The sequence below is a fragment of the Panthera onca genome, chromosome B1 (assembly GCF_046562875.1).
Source record: "Panthera onca isolate mPanOnc1 chromosome B1, mPanOnc1 haplotype 2, whole genome shotgun sequence".
Lineage (NCBI taxonomy): Eukaryota > Metazoa > Chordata > Mammalia > Carnivora > Felidae > Panthera > Panthera onca.
This window is the reverse complement of record NC_138342.1, coordinates 63109017-63121619: the sequence shown is the minus strand read 5'-3', so window position 1 is coordinate 63121619 and position 12603 is coordinate 63109017. Positions and strand designations below refer to the sequence as shown.

Sequence of the window (12603 nt, the reverse complement as noted above, 5' to 3'; positions counted from 1 at the left end):
TAAGTCAAGTTAGTCTAGAAGTAGAAGAGAATTTACTAGTTAATTTAACTACACTATGTGAAAAGGCACAGCTGGACCTCATGGGTGACTGGAAACCCAGACTGGTGCACCACCAGGACTTGATCTCTTGAAATACTTTTAACTCTGTGTAATGGCTTCATGCTACAGAAAGCAATATGTGGCCACTTGCCATTATCAAGACTTTCTTCTTTTCTCAGGCTATCACTATGGTGGAATAACCCTTCTTCCCTTAGCTCCACCTGAACACATCCTGGGGAAGAGCTCTGCTTCCTTTGGCCTGAGTCATATGCCTAACCTCTAGCCATGAAGTTGGGGACTTAGCTGGCAGCTGCCACTAGAGTCACCTGTTTATATAGTATAGGCAGGAACAGTTTCCCCAAAAGAAAGCAGCACTGTTTGTAGGAAAAGGAAACTTACCAGGGAGACGATCAGAAGGTCATTATGTAAAACAGTACAAGCTTTCCAGTTGAAGTCCCACCTATCTGGTTCCCTAGGTGGCTTCTGAAGTATACTTTTGAAGACCACATGAGGTTCCTTGGGATATAGCATTAAATAATTGATTTTATTAATTGCATAGCATGCCAGGTGCCTGTAAATCCTTGACAAACTGAAGCACTAGGTATTTATTGATAGTGGTAGTGCTAAACTAGAAAATTTCTGGAATAAGAGAAGTAGAAAGAGTGGTACTGATGTTGATGGGGTGGAGGTGGTGATTCTGAATATTCAGGGATCAAGGGACTTGAGATGGGAAGTATAGAAAGAGGAGGCAGGAGCACACCAAGATGAACTTTGCCTACTTTGCCATTTTATCTAGAGCTAACATACGATATGGCACACTGTTTAATGGTGAAAACTGTTCATCTTTGGCTAAGGTGGTGGGGTGGTCTTTGGTGTCATCCATGGTCATTTTAGAGAAAGGAAAGGAGAGGTTGATGGAAAGAGAGAGTTGATGGACCTGGAGAGGGGCAGAGGCAATGAGTAAAGCTACCTTTCTTGGATGAATATACCCATGGCAGATGGTACCTAAAAATATTAAAAGTAAAGTGATGAGGATAGAAGGAGACAAAAGAGGAATAAGGTGAGTAAGAGATAAGATGGAGAAGAGTGTTGTTCAGTAAAAGGTGTAATATGTCACTGGAATATAGTTTGGATGCCCTGTCAGGAGGTCTGGGAAGTAAAAATTCAAGATCATCTTGATTAATACTTGTTTAAAACTTGTACTAATGAGTATGAGGCAAATTATATTTAATTATTTTACTAATCATATCTTACTCAATAATTTAAATGTGATACTTTTCTTGAAAAATTATGTACTATTAATATAAAAGTGTGCACTGAAATCAGTAAAATCAAATTTAGTTGATTCTTTACCAAATAGTGATAATGTTCTTGAATAAAAAATTTCATTCTTTGCCTTTTGAGCAAGCCATTCAACAGAATTTCAAAAAACAGATAAAAGAATGTAGTTCTCAAGGATTTTATAGGTCCAGCTAGCTGTGCTACTGGCAGCAAAAAGAGAGATCAGATATACTGAGATCAAATATTAATTGCTAATTTGGAAAAGACACAGGTGGTCACTAGAACATCAAGTACCTTTTTTTTTTAATTTTATTTTAATTTTTTTTTTATTGAGAAGGAACGAACAGTTCTGTAACAATGCAAGTAAACTTAAGGTTTGTTTCAGAACAAATTGTACCTACGCAGTGCTGCTAGTACTAACTTGGTCAAAAGGCCTTACTTAAGCCAGAAGCTTTCAATTGGATAAATGACTTTTCTTTAAAAACTTTCTTACTGTGTTCTTATTTTTAATCTTAATAAAAAATTGTAAAAAATTGTAATATCTTACAAACATCAAAAGTTCCCATGAAATGAGACCTCAAAAACAGGTTACTATTCTGTTGCAAACTTTGATCTACTGTAAAGCTGCTTTTTAAAAATGGCTTAAGTGCTAATCTTTTGTTGTTGTTGGAATGTCTTTTGAATTGGAATCTTAGTTTTTTAGTATCAATGAAGATTTAATTTCTCAGCATCTATACAATGCCAACTATTTGAAAACGATTTCTCTGATCTCAATCTCATAGCAAATGAGAAAAACAATCTTGTTTTTTGGATGATATGGTTATACTTATTAATATGTAAAAGTTTTGCTTTCCTTTTGTTTTCAGTGAGTCAATACATTTGCTATGGTATAAAGAGAACATTCCTGAGGGTAGAGATTATTTAAACTTAATCTGCATCCAATTGACTTTTAAATTAAAAAACCCAACAACCTATTATTCTTAATTCTGTATGTCACAATTATGATTATTCAGTGGATTGTGATCATTTACTATGTAAAAATTAGAGACCAACAGTGAATATCCCTCATATAAATCTGAGCTTCAGGACCAGCAAACCTTTGCACCGTTTATTATTGCTTCCTTAATGTCCACAAAGGTTTTCCCGTCTTCAGTCATTACTGCTAATCAGCCTGAGAGTGACAGATATTATATGGCTCAATTAAAAATACCAGTGCCATCGGCCTTAGCCTCCTGGGTATCGTGACTATTTGTGTTACGTTTCATAATTTTATTTCTGGTTGTTCTGTGACAATTTCCTGTTTAGAGACAGTTTCCCTTACAACGATTGTGAGCTACTTAATAGGGCCTACATATGCATACCTTTGTGTTTCTAAGGCTAAATATATATATATATATATATACACACACACATATATATAATGTCTGGAACATAATACCCCTCCATAGATCTTTATTATATATAAATATCTAGAAATTTATATATCTATATGTATTTGAAGCATAAATCTTTGAGGATATGCCATCGTTACATTTTTATTTTTCAGGTGTTTACTTCCCTCTTTTCTTCAACAGTTGGTAGTATTTCTCCTTGGGGAAGAGTGTATGCCAAGGAGAAATGCTGTGGCAAAGTGCCATTCAGGCAGGTTTACTATTCTGGGCTCCTGAAGTGATTTGTTTCTTTGTCGGTTACAAAGTCAGAGATAACTATTCATATATATCAGCCTAGACTGAAGATGGTTGGCAATGAGTGAGGTTTCTTCCAGGATTAAGGCCATTTTGACATCTATCAAGAAGATGGAATGGGAGTGCTAGAGGGAAATAGAAACTTAACACAGGTGGAAAACAAGAGTAGCCCACAGTCTTCTGTCTTAAGGGGCTTCTTCAATCACTTTCTGGTGACAAAAATGAAAGTGGTGCAATTGTTCTTTTGCAAAGGTGGACTCTTTTGATGTCTGATCACTTCTGGCTAAATGATTATTTGTATTTACCACATCTTTCCCCCAGGAGATGGAGGCCTTTGGCATTCAATAATAAGGCCTAATTAATTGCAATCAATACAACATGCTTAGTATGCTAAACAACACATATTTTTCTCTTTTATTTTTCTGGAAATAACACACATTTATTGGGAAAAATATACTCTACACAGCTAATATACCCTTATGCTGCTTAAGTACACAAGTCTGGAGCCTGCATTGAAAGATCGTGCAAAACTGCAATAGCACTGTTCTGCCTCTAGAGTTGGTATAATTTTTGGACTACCGGTGGTAAAAGCAGAAGCTGGCCCACAAAAACATAATTAAACCCCAGAAATTTAAAATGTCAAGGCCACATTCACCAAGTAAACATTCATCTTTCTAGTTTACATTTGATGTTTTCATACCGTAGGGGGCACTGCCAAACAAACGTAATTCTATCGCGAGAAGGGAGAATTAGAAAGTAAATACAACGGGGGTTATCGCAGAGCGTCACACGTTCTTTTATTTACTTTTCGCGACACAACTGAACAGATGTTTTACTTTAAAAAAAAAAACAAACAAACATCGAAGAGGTCAGGAGCCCTTTCCTTCCGTCACTTCATCTCACCTGGAGTCTCATTAGCTCCCCAGACCAGCGCTCGGCCCCGCGGTCAGGCAGCCCCTGGAGAGCATTCAGTAAACGGCGCGGAGTCCAGGCACGAACACAGGGTGAGGAGGGTTCGCCAGTCTCTTCCCCACCATGGTTTGTGGACGTGGATTTTTGATACCTTACCAGTCTTCCCAGCTCGTCACTCAAGCCAAGAAAAGAGAGTAAAAAAGCAATAAGGGTAAAGAAGAAAACGGGTAAGACTCCTGGCAGCCGCGCGCGCACGCGCGCCAGGACGAAACGCGGAGACCAGGAGGCGGGGCCGAGGCGCCGGGCTGGAGCTCCGCCTCCTTCCCCCTCAGCCCAGCCCCCCCGCGCAGGGGAGTGACTGACTCTCGCCAGCCCCTCCACGTCAATCAACCCTCCTCCTTCTCGCACTCTCTGCACCTTGTTATTAATCTCAATACCGATATCGCGCGGACGCCTCTCCCCCGGCCCTCGGGGGTGTGAACGTGTGTGAGCGAGAGCGAAGGCACCGAAAGCTAGCGTCTCTGTGCAGCAGCCTCGGGCCCGGCAGCAGCAGGCGCAGCAGCAACCCCCGCAGCGGCGACAGCCCCAGCGCCAGGAGGCCAAGGCCAAGGCCAGGCTCTGCGCCGCTCTCGGAGTAATTGCCGCGGCTTCAGAGGCTGCGGGGGCGCAGCTTCCTCCGGCGGGGGGCCTTCGCGTCGGCGGCCGCGGCCGCGGGGCCTCTCCTGAGTGCCCAGGGTCACCGTCCCCGAAACCCGGCGGCGCGGCCCTTCGTCCCCCTCCCCGCCCCCAGTCCGTCTCCTCGCTCCGGTCAGCAGTCTTCTTCGCCGCCGCCTCTGCTGTTCCTCCGGCGGCCCGGCCCGGCCCGCCCGCCCCGCGTCCCCTCCGGCCGGTGCCTCTCCCCCCGGCGGGCTGCCTGCATGTCTTTGCTGCCCTCAGCCCCGCCGCCACCGCCGCCGCCGCCTCCCCCGCCGCCGCAGCACCAGCACCAGCAGCAGCCGCCCCGCCGCCGCCGCCGCCGTCGCCGCCCGGACCCCGGCGCGCTGAATGCAGGTGAGGAGGGGGCAAAGGCCCTCCGCGACCCCAGGCCCCCGCGCCTTTGCTTGCCCACCCGCCCGCGAGCCAGGTCCGGGCCCTGCCTGTCGCGGCCGCTTCCCTTCGGGGCGGGCGGGAGTGAGGCCCGCCCGTGGGTGTTTGTGTTTGCGTCTGCGGCCGCGGCTTCGGAGGGGAAGCATCTGTGGGGGCCTGGTGCGCGCGCGCGCGTGTTTGTGTGTGTGTCTGTTTCCCCTGCCGCGGGGAAATGGCTGCTGTTGCTCCTTCTGGGCCAGAGGAAGAGAATGAGGTAGAGTGTTTTTGTGCCTCCGAGTAGAATCGAGAGTGTTGGGAAGAGGAGCGCGTCCCCGGGGAAATGAGGTGGGAGAGGGACAAATGTGCGTGTGGGTGTGCGAGTTGGGACCCTGGCCGGCGGGGAGGCTGCCTGAGGACCCAGAGCGAGTGGGTGTGTGTCGGGTGTGGGGCTGACCCGTATCGCTGTCGGAGGTGGCGAAGGTTCCGGGGTGTGTGTTGGGGGTGGGGGGCGGGGGTCAGCGCCCAGGGCCCTGGACTCTGGGGGTGGATTTCGTGTGTCTGGGACCCTCGAGTGGCGTGCCTCCCCCTACCCCCATTTTGTGGCTGAGGCTCCGGTGCCTCGCAGGTGAGCGCTGCTCGGGCTTCGACCCGGCCGGGGAGGGTGAGTGTGTGTGCGGCACACGCACGGCAGCCAGGCCGGGAGAGCTGCGGGTCGGGGCCGCGCCGCTGTTCCCGGGCCCGGCAGGAAGCGCGCCGGCCTGCAGCGCGGCCTAACCGCCTCGGCGCCCGCCCGCCCGCCAGCGCGCCAGCCTCCCGCCAGCCTTCTCGGACGCCTCCCGGGACGCCGGGCCCGCGGGGGCCCAGGGCGCTGCCTCGGGCCTGGGCAGGTGAGGGTCGGAGGCGGGACGCGCGGATTACCGTCGCCTCGGCCGCCTCCGCGTCTGCTGAGGGGAGGCGAAGGCATATTTTGGCGTTCGAACTGCAAGCTCTTCCCCTAGCCGACGGTGGGACCCGAGGGAAAGTGAATCAAAGCAGTAAATCTGGTGAATACGCGGTGTCCAGATCCCTTCTCTTCATCTTTCTCTGAAGGCTGGGTGGAGGGACTAAGTGCACATTTTCAGTCTTCGTTGCCTGTTTTTTCGTGGATAAGATATATGCATCTTTTTAAGATAAGAATTTTCTTGAGAGGCGGGGGCAGAAATGGAAGCTGGCTTCCCTGTTCTGTGGTGTTGGTGAGATTGGATCGATTTTGTACGTTTGAAATTGTTTTATCCTGCCTCCTAGGGGGAAAGGCGTGTACACGCCGAGCCGAGGAGGTCGGTGAGGAAGAGGAAGTTACTGTAGCTGTCATCGTCCTATTTAGTTTATAGGCTGTTTAGGTGGGTTGTTTTCAGGGAGTTTAGCTAAGCAGTTTGCACACGTTGGAAGCACAGTACTACATTTTAGGAGATACTACTTTATTGTCTCTACTTATCTTAATTGCCAATCAAGATAGTCGCTTACAAACAAGTTTTCACTCAGTCTTCCAAACCTAGATCAAACAGCCTTTATTTGCTTACCCAGTGGGTGTTTCTGGAAGGCTGTTTTGCAGAATGGAACTATAAAGCTCAACCTGCAAAGAGGTACACAGTGCAAATTAGACCCAAATATAAATTCGTATTTGGATAATTACTTGCTGATTTATTTTACTGCACCCTCTTTTCGTTTGCAGTTAGTTAGCTCATCTAGTTAAAGCCCTATAGATAAAGTCATGATACAGATTTGATCCTCGCAGACCATGCTGTATATAATGGCCAGATAGCTCCATTTCTAAACCTGGTTTCACAAAGAAATGTTCCAGGCTGTTCACTGGGAGGGAAGAAAAGGAGTGAAGGAGAGCTGTTTTCTAAGACCATTGCAGGAAAAACAACACTTGTAGTTAAGTGGAAAAAAGGACTTGTTTTACAGACCTCAGAACTCTGGCTGTGCCCTATTTCTTAGCAGTTTGACCTTAGCAAGTTACCTAATGTGTGTCAGCCTCTGTTTTCTCATTTGTAACAAGGAGATAATACATTTATAGTAAGGTTGTCCTGGGGGTAGGATGAGAAAACTTGTTTGGCACATAGTAGATGCTTAGTTAAATATTCTTCTTCCTGCAGCCCTGATTGTGGGCATTGAAACACATGTTTAAGTACAAATACCCGTTTGGTAACTGAGAACAATATTATGTAACTGTAAGTTAAAAAATCACAATAGAACATTTCGGAGTCCTTCGATATACATAAGGTATATATAAACAACTCTTGATGTTGTATTTTGTCTTTTTCCTAGAAATAAGGCTATCATTAAAGTAGCCTACTACATTAGTTTATAGAGGCTATCTAGTCATACTTTTTTTCCCTAGTATTTTTGAATAGGCCATCGCAGTTTCTTTACTTTTTATGAATTCTTACTATGTAGCCCTGGAAATAGTGCCTTAAGCTGTATACAGCACATACATGCTCCCATACAGTCAAGCATTAAAATGGATCAAGGAATCAGAGTTTACCTTTATACAAAAGTGTAAGTGCCAAAAAAATTGCTGTGTAATTCTTTTAGTTCATGTTGACTGATTTGGTAAACAAAACCCTCTTGGAATATTTTCTTGAATAGCTTAAGGAAAAATAATCAACTTTCAATAGTTTTCCATTTTTATTATTTTGTTTGGAGTCGTAAATGTGTTTTTCATTTCATTTTAATTGTATTTTGGTGGGAAAAAATGATTTGCAATTTAAGGTAAAGGCAATGGAGAAGTTGAAAGGATTTTTTTTTTCTTTTTTTCTTTTTTTTTTCTGGTGAGGGCAGGGTGAAGAGGATGTTGAGAGAAGTTTCATTGGTTTAAGTTTGTAATATCTATTTACTAATGCAGGGCTCCCAGTTAGGCCTTATTTATATTTATATCAGCAATGCTAAGGTTAAAAAAAAAAAAAACAAACTAGTATAGTTCCAAAATTTCGACACTTTTGTGAAGGAGAGTAGAATGCAAAATATCATGGTTTTGTTAAAGTGTGTCTTATGGTTGTGTGTGCATTTACAATGAACAGAATTAATCTGCCATATGGTTATATTTAAAGGAAGAATTAGGGGCGCCTGGGTGGCTCGGTAGGTTAAGTGTCCGACTTCGGCTCAGGTCATGATCTCACGGTCCGTGAGTTCGAGCCCCGCATCGGGCTCTGTGCTGACCGCTCAGAGCCTGGAGCCTGTTTCAGATTCTGTGTCTCCCTCTCTCTCTGCTCCTCCCCTGTTCATGCTCTGTCTCTCTCTGTCTCAAAAATAAATAAATGTTAAAAAAAAAAAATTAAAAAATAAATAAAGGAAGGAAGAATTAATTCTTCCTTAAGGATTATGAATGATAATAAAATGAGTAAATATACTAAAACTATAATTTTTAATACTTTAAAAACAATGAAATAGAAATTAATTTTGTCCTTAACTAGGGCGAACATTTGATATTACAAATTAAACATTATGAATTACAGTGTTTTAAAACACTTCATAATTTTTTTATTTGTGAAAATTGAGGAAAACCTTTTTTGTTTTGGCTTTTATATTTTTAACGTTTTAAAATTTATCTATTAGATTTGAATCAGTTAACATACAGTATAGTATTGGTTTCAGGAGTAGAATTTAGTGATTCATCACTTACATGTAACACCCAGTGCTCATCCTGACCAGTGCCCTCTTTAATGCCCATCACCCATTTAGCCCATTCCCCCAGCAACCTCCCCTCAAGCAACCCTCAGTTTCTTCTCTTTATTTTAGAGTCTCTTATTGTTTGTCTCCCTCTCTGTTTTTATCTTATTTTTTCTTCCCTTCTCCTATGTTCATTTGTTGTGAGGAAAACATTTCTTGGTAATCATGAAAGTACTGAATATTAAGACATGTGGACAGTAAAATTTATTAACAGTGGAACTGCTCATTCTATCGTTGTTTAAAGTAATTATGTTACAACAAAACCAAGGTGGAAAATTGTTTTAAAATTTAATGTTACTTAAATGGGCTTTTAAACAGTCTTTCCAAAACATCCCTTATAAATGTCTTTAATTAGGGGGAATTGAAATACTTAAACTTGTGCACATATTACTTTGGATAATGTTAAGTAGAGTAATAAATACACCAGAATTTCAGTGGCTTCACACATGTAAGTTTGTATTTTGCTCACGTGTAACAGTTCTGTGCAGGTGCTCCTGGTTAGCAGACTTGTTGCTTTCCTCTGTGTGGTATTTGAGGGACCCTGACTCCTTATATCTATGTATGGTTCCACCATTCTTTAGGGCCTTGGAGCCCTGCATGTTGCTTACTGGCCTTTTAAGAACTCCCAGACTTAAAGTGACCAACATCTGCCCACATTTGATTGGTGAGAAGTTGTCACAGAGCCTTATTGGAATGCAAGGGAGATGGGAATGTAGTCCCCAGATGGTGGACAGCTTGGGGCATTTCATGATGTTGTTTTAGATGGTAGCATATATTTATGAAATTCTGTCAAAAAGGTGAGTTATGATACTTAAAAATTGCTTTCCATCTTCAAAGAGTAAAATTGGGCCCTGTGGGGTGAGAAGGAAGGAGTTAAAGCCACAAGAGGAGGAAGAGCTCTTTTCTGTGAGGACTTTGAATGACAAGCGAAATCATGCTATTTAAAGAGAGAAATTTCACAGAGAACATAACAATTGGATTTTATAACCTTTAGTAGGTCTCTCCTTTACTGTCTAGTTATCTACTCTCATTGTGGTCTACTGGGTTCTGGCTGTTGGAGCTTTTTTCTCTTTGTACTTTGAAATCCATTGAATTTCAGTTTCTGGGTTATAGTTTCTTGGCAAACAGTTTTGAATTTTTACTTTCTATTAGGATAAAATATTATTATTAACTTTAAGGAAATTTTGTGGACCTTACTATGTTTTACTGTTTGCTGTTGCAGTTTTTGTAATTCTAAAGTCATCTTAATATATATGAGACTTCACCCTGAAAGAACAATAAAATCATCAAATAAACAACAAAGGTTTAATTATTAACTTTGTGCTCATGTTTCATGATGAAGATATTACAATTTTCTTTGATTAACTGCACTAACACTGAGCCTGTTAAGGGAATTTTATCTCTGGACAACTTTAATTTTAATTGAATTACAAGTTACTCTTTCATTACTTAGGATTATTGTAATGTGAAAGCTTAGTGCTGTGTTCTCCTTCACTTATTTTTATTTTGAACAGTTTGGTTAGGGATCTATAGGAGTTTTATATATCTATCTATCTATCTATCTATCTATATCTATATTCCCCAAAAGGAAGACTTTTGAGTAGTCTTGTTAACTTCTCCCTGGTACATATTTTTAACATTTTGCATTTTGAAAATTTAAGCCCTTATTTGAGGGCCCATTCTGTATCCATTATTATACTTGATTCTAAAGAGAAGTATGAAAGAACTAGAAGAAACCCTTGCAAAACTTGTAGGTTATGAGTAAAGGAGATAAAACATATGATTTAGTTATTTCAAAACATTTAATGAACAAGCCCAAGTCACTACAGTATAAACTGTTGCAGACATTCTGTGAAGGAGTAACATGAAATGGAATGGTGGGTGGGTCAGGGACTACTTAAATTGAGAGAATTTTTTTGGTAACAGCTTTTTTGAAATAGAATTCATTTACCATAGAAATAGCCCATTTAAATAACTAGTAGTGTATAGTATATTCACAGTAGTGCAGCCATCACCACAGTTTTAGAACATTTTAATCACCTGAAATACAAATCCTGTATCCTTTAAGAGTACCCCCCCCCCCCCCCCCGCCATTCTCCCATATGCTTACTTCTAGGCAATCACTGATCTGCTTTCTGACTATATTCGCCTATTCTGAACATTTCATACAAATGTAACTGTAGTGTAATATGTGGTCTTTTATTTATTTATTTTTTTAACGTTTATTTATTTTTGAGACAGAGAGAGACAGAGCATGAATGGGGGAGGGGCAGAGAGAGAGGGAGACACAGAATCGGAGGCAGGCTCCAGGCTCTGAGCCATCAGCCCAGAGCCCGATGCGGGGCTCGAACTCACGGACCGCGAGATCGTGACCTGAGCTGAAGTCGGAGGCTTAACCGACTGAGCCACCCAGATGCCCCAGTATGTGGTCTTTTATTACAGGCTTGTTTCACTTTGTTTTCAAGGTTTCATTCATGTTATAGTACTCATTCTTTTTATGGTTGCATAATATACCTTCATATGGATAAATACTACATTTTGTTTATCAGCTAATGGACATTTGGTTTGTTTTTACTTTTTGGCTATTATATAAGTAATTCAGGTATGAACTTCATATACAAGTTTTTGTGTACATAGTTTTTAGCCCTCTTGAATATATGCCAAGGAGTGGAATTGCTGGATCATATTGTACTTCTGTGTTTGCTTGTTTTTAATTTTTTTAAAAATGTTTATTTTGATAAAGAGCACAACAAGCAGGGGAGGAGCAGAGAGAGAGAATCCCAGCAGGAACCGTGTTGTCAGCACAGAGCCTGATGCCAGGCTGGAATTCACAAACTATGAGATCATGACCTGAGCCAAAATTAAGAGTCGGATGCTTAACCAACTGAGCCAATCAGGCACCCCTTGTTTTTTTTTTAAATTTTACTTTTTAAGTAATCTGTACACTCAGTGTGGGGCTCGAACTCACAACCCCGAAATAAAAAGTTGCATGCTCCACTAACCAAGCCAGCCAGGCACCCCATGGTGCCTTTATGTTTAAACTTTTGAGGAACTTCTGTTTTCCAAAGCACCCTTAATGTTTCACATCCCTACCAGCAGTGTAGGAGGGCTCCAGTTTCTCCACATTCTTGCCAACGTTTGTTATATCTGTCTTTTTGATCATAGCTTTCCTAGTGGGTGTTAAGTAGTATTTCATTGTGGTTTTGATTTGCATTTCCCTAAGGATGCTGTGTCTTTTCATTTGCTTATTGGCCATTTGTATAGCTCTACCTATCATCTATCATTTATCTATGTACTTATATTTGAGAGATGTGTATTCAAATCCTTTGCACATTTTTAAATTGTTATTTATCTTTTGATCACTGAGTTGTAAGAGTCCTTTGTATATGTAGAAAGCAGTCCTTTATCACATACATGATTTGCAAAAATTTCCCCCATTCAGTGAGTTGTCTTTTCAGTTTCCTGATGATGTCTTTTGAAGAAAAAAATTTTTAAGTTTTGATGAAGTCTAATCTAAGTTTTTGTTGCTTGTGTTTTTGGTGTCCTATCTAAGAAATCATTTACTAATCTGAGGTCATGGAGATTTATCCTTCTGTTTTGTCCTAGGAGTTTTTTTTAGTTTCGGCACTTACATTTGATTTTTGATCCATTTTGAGTTGATTTCTGCATATGACCTGATGTAGGGAGTCTAACGTGGATATCCAGTTGTCCCGGTACCATTTTTTTGCCCATTTAATTGTCTTGTTATTCCTCTCAGATCAGTTAACTATAAACATGAGGGTTTATTTCTGGACTTAAAATTTTATTCCGTTGATCTGTTTGATTTTCCTTATACCAAAGTACTGTCTTGACTGCTATATCTTTGTTATTGGAAAGTGTGAGTCCTCCACCTTTGTTCTTTTTCAAGTTT

General features: G+C 41.8%; 1 protein-coding gene across 4 annotated transcripts in view; it reads left to right on the top strand.

Moving 5' to 3' along the window:
* The first annotated feature begins 4408 nt into the window (after window positions 1-4408).
* CNOT6L (CCR4-NOT transcription complex subunit 6 like) overlaps window positions 4409-12603 on the top strand; it is a 121789-nt gene continuing 113594 nt past the window's right edge. The window contains exon 1 of one of the 4 annotated variants that reach the window (XM_078446001.2): window positions 4409-4967. Coding sequence is in view for 3 of the 4 variants with exons in the window: in XM_078446002.2 (XP_078302128.1) it covers window positions 5323-5327 (5 nt within the window). In the remaining variant the exon portion in view is untranslated. Of the gene's footprint in view, window positions 4968-5011; window positions 5328-12603 lie in introns of those variants that run through there. The other 3 variants (XM_078446002.2, XM_078445999.2, XM_078446000.2) reach the window with 3 other exon arrangements.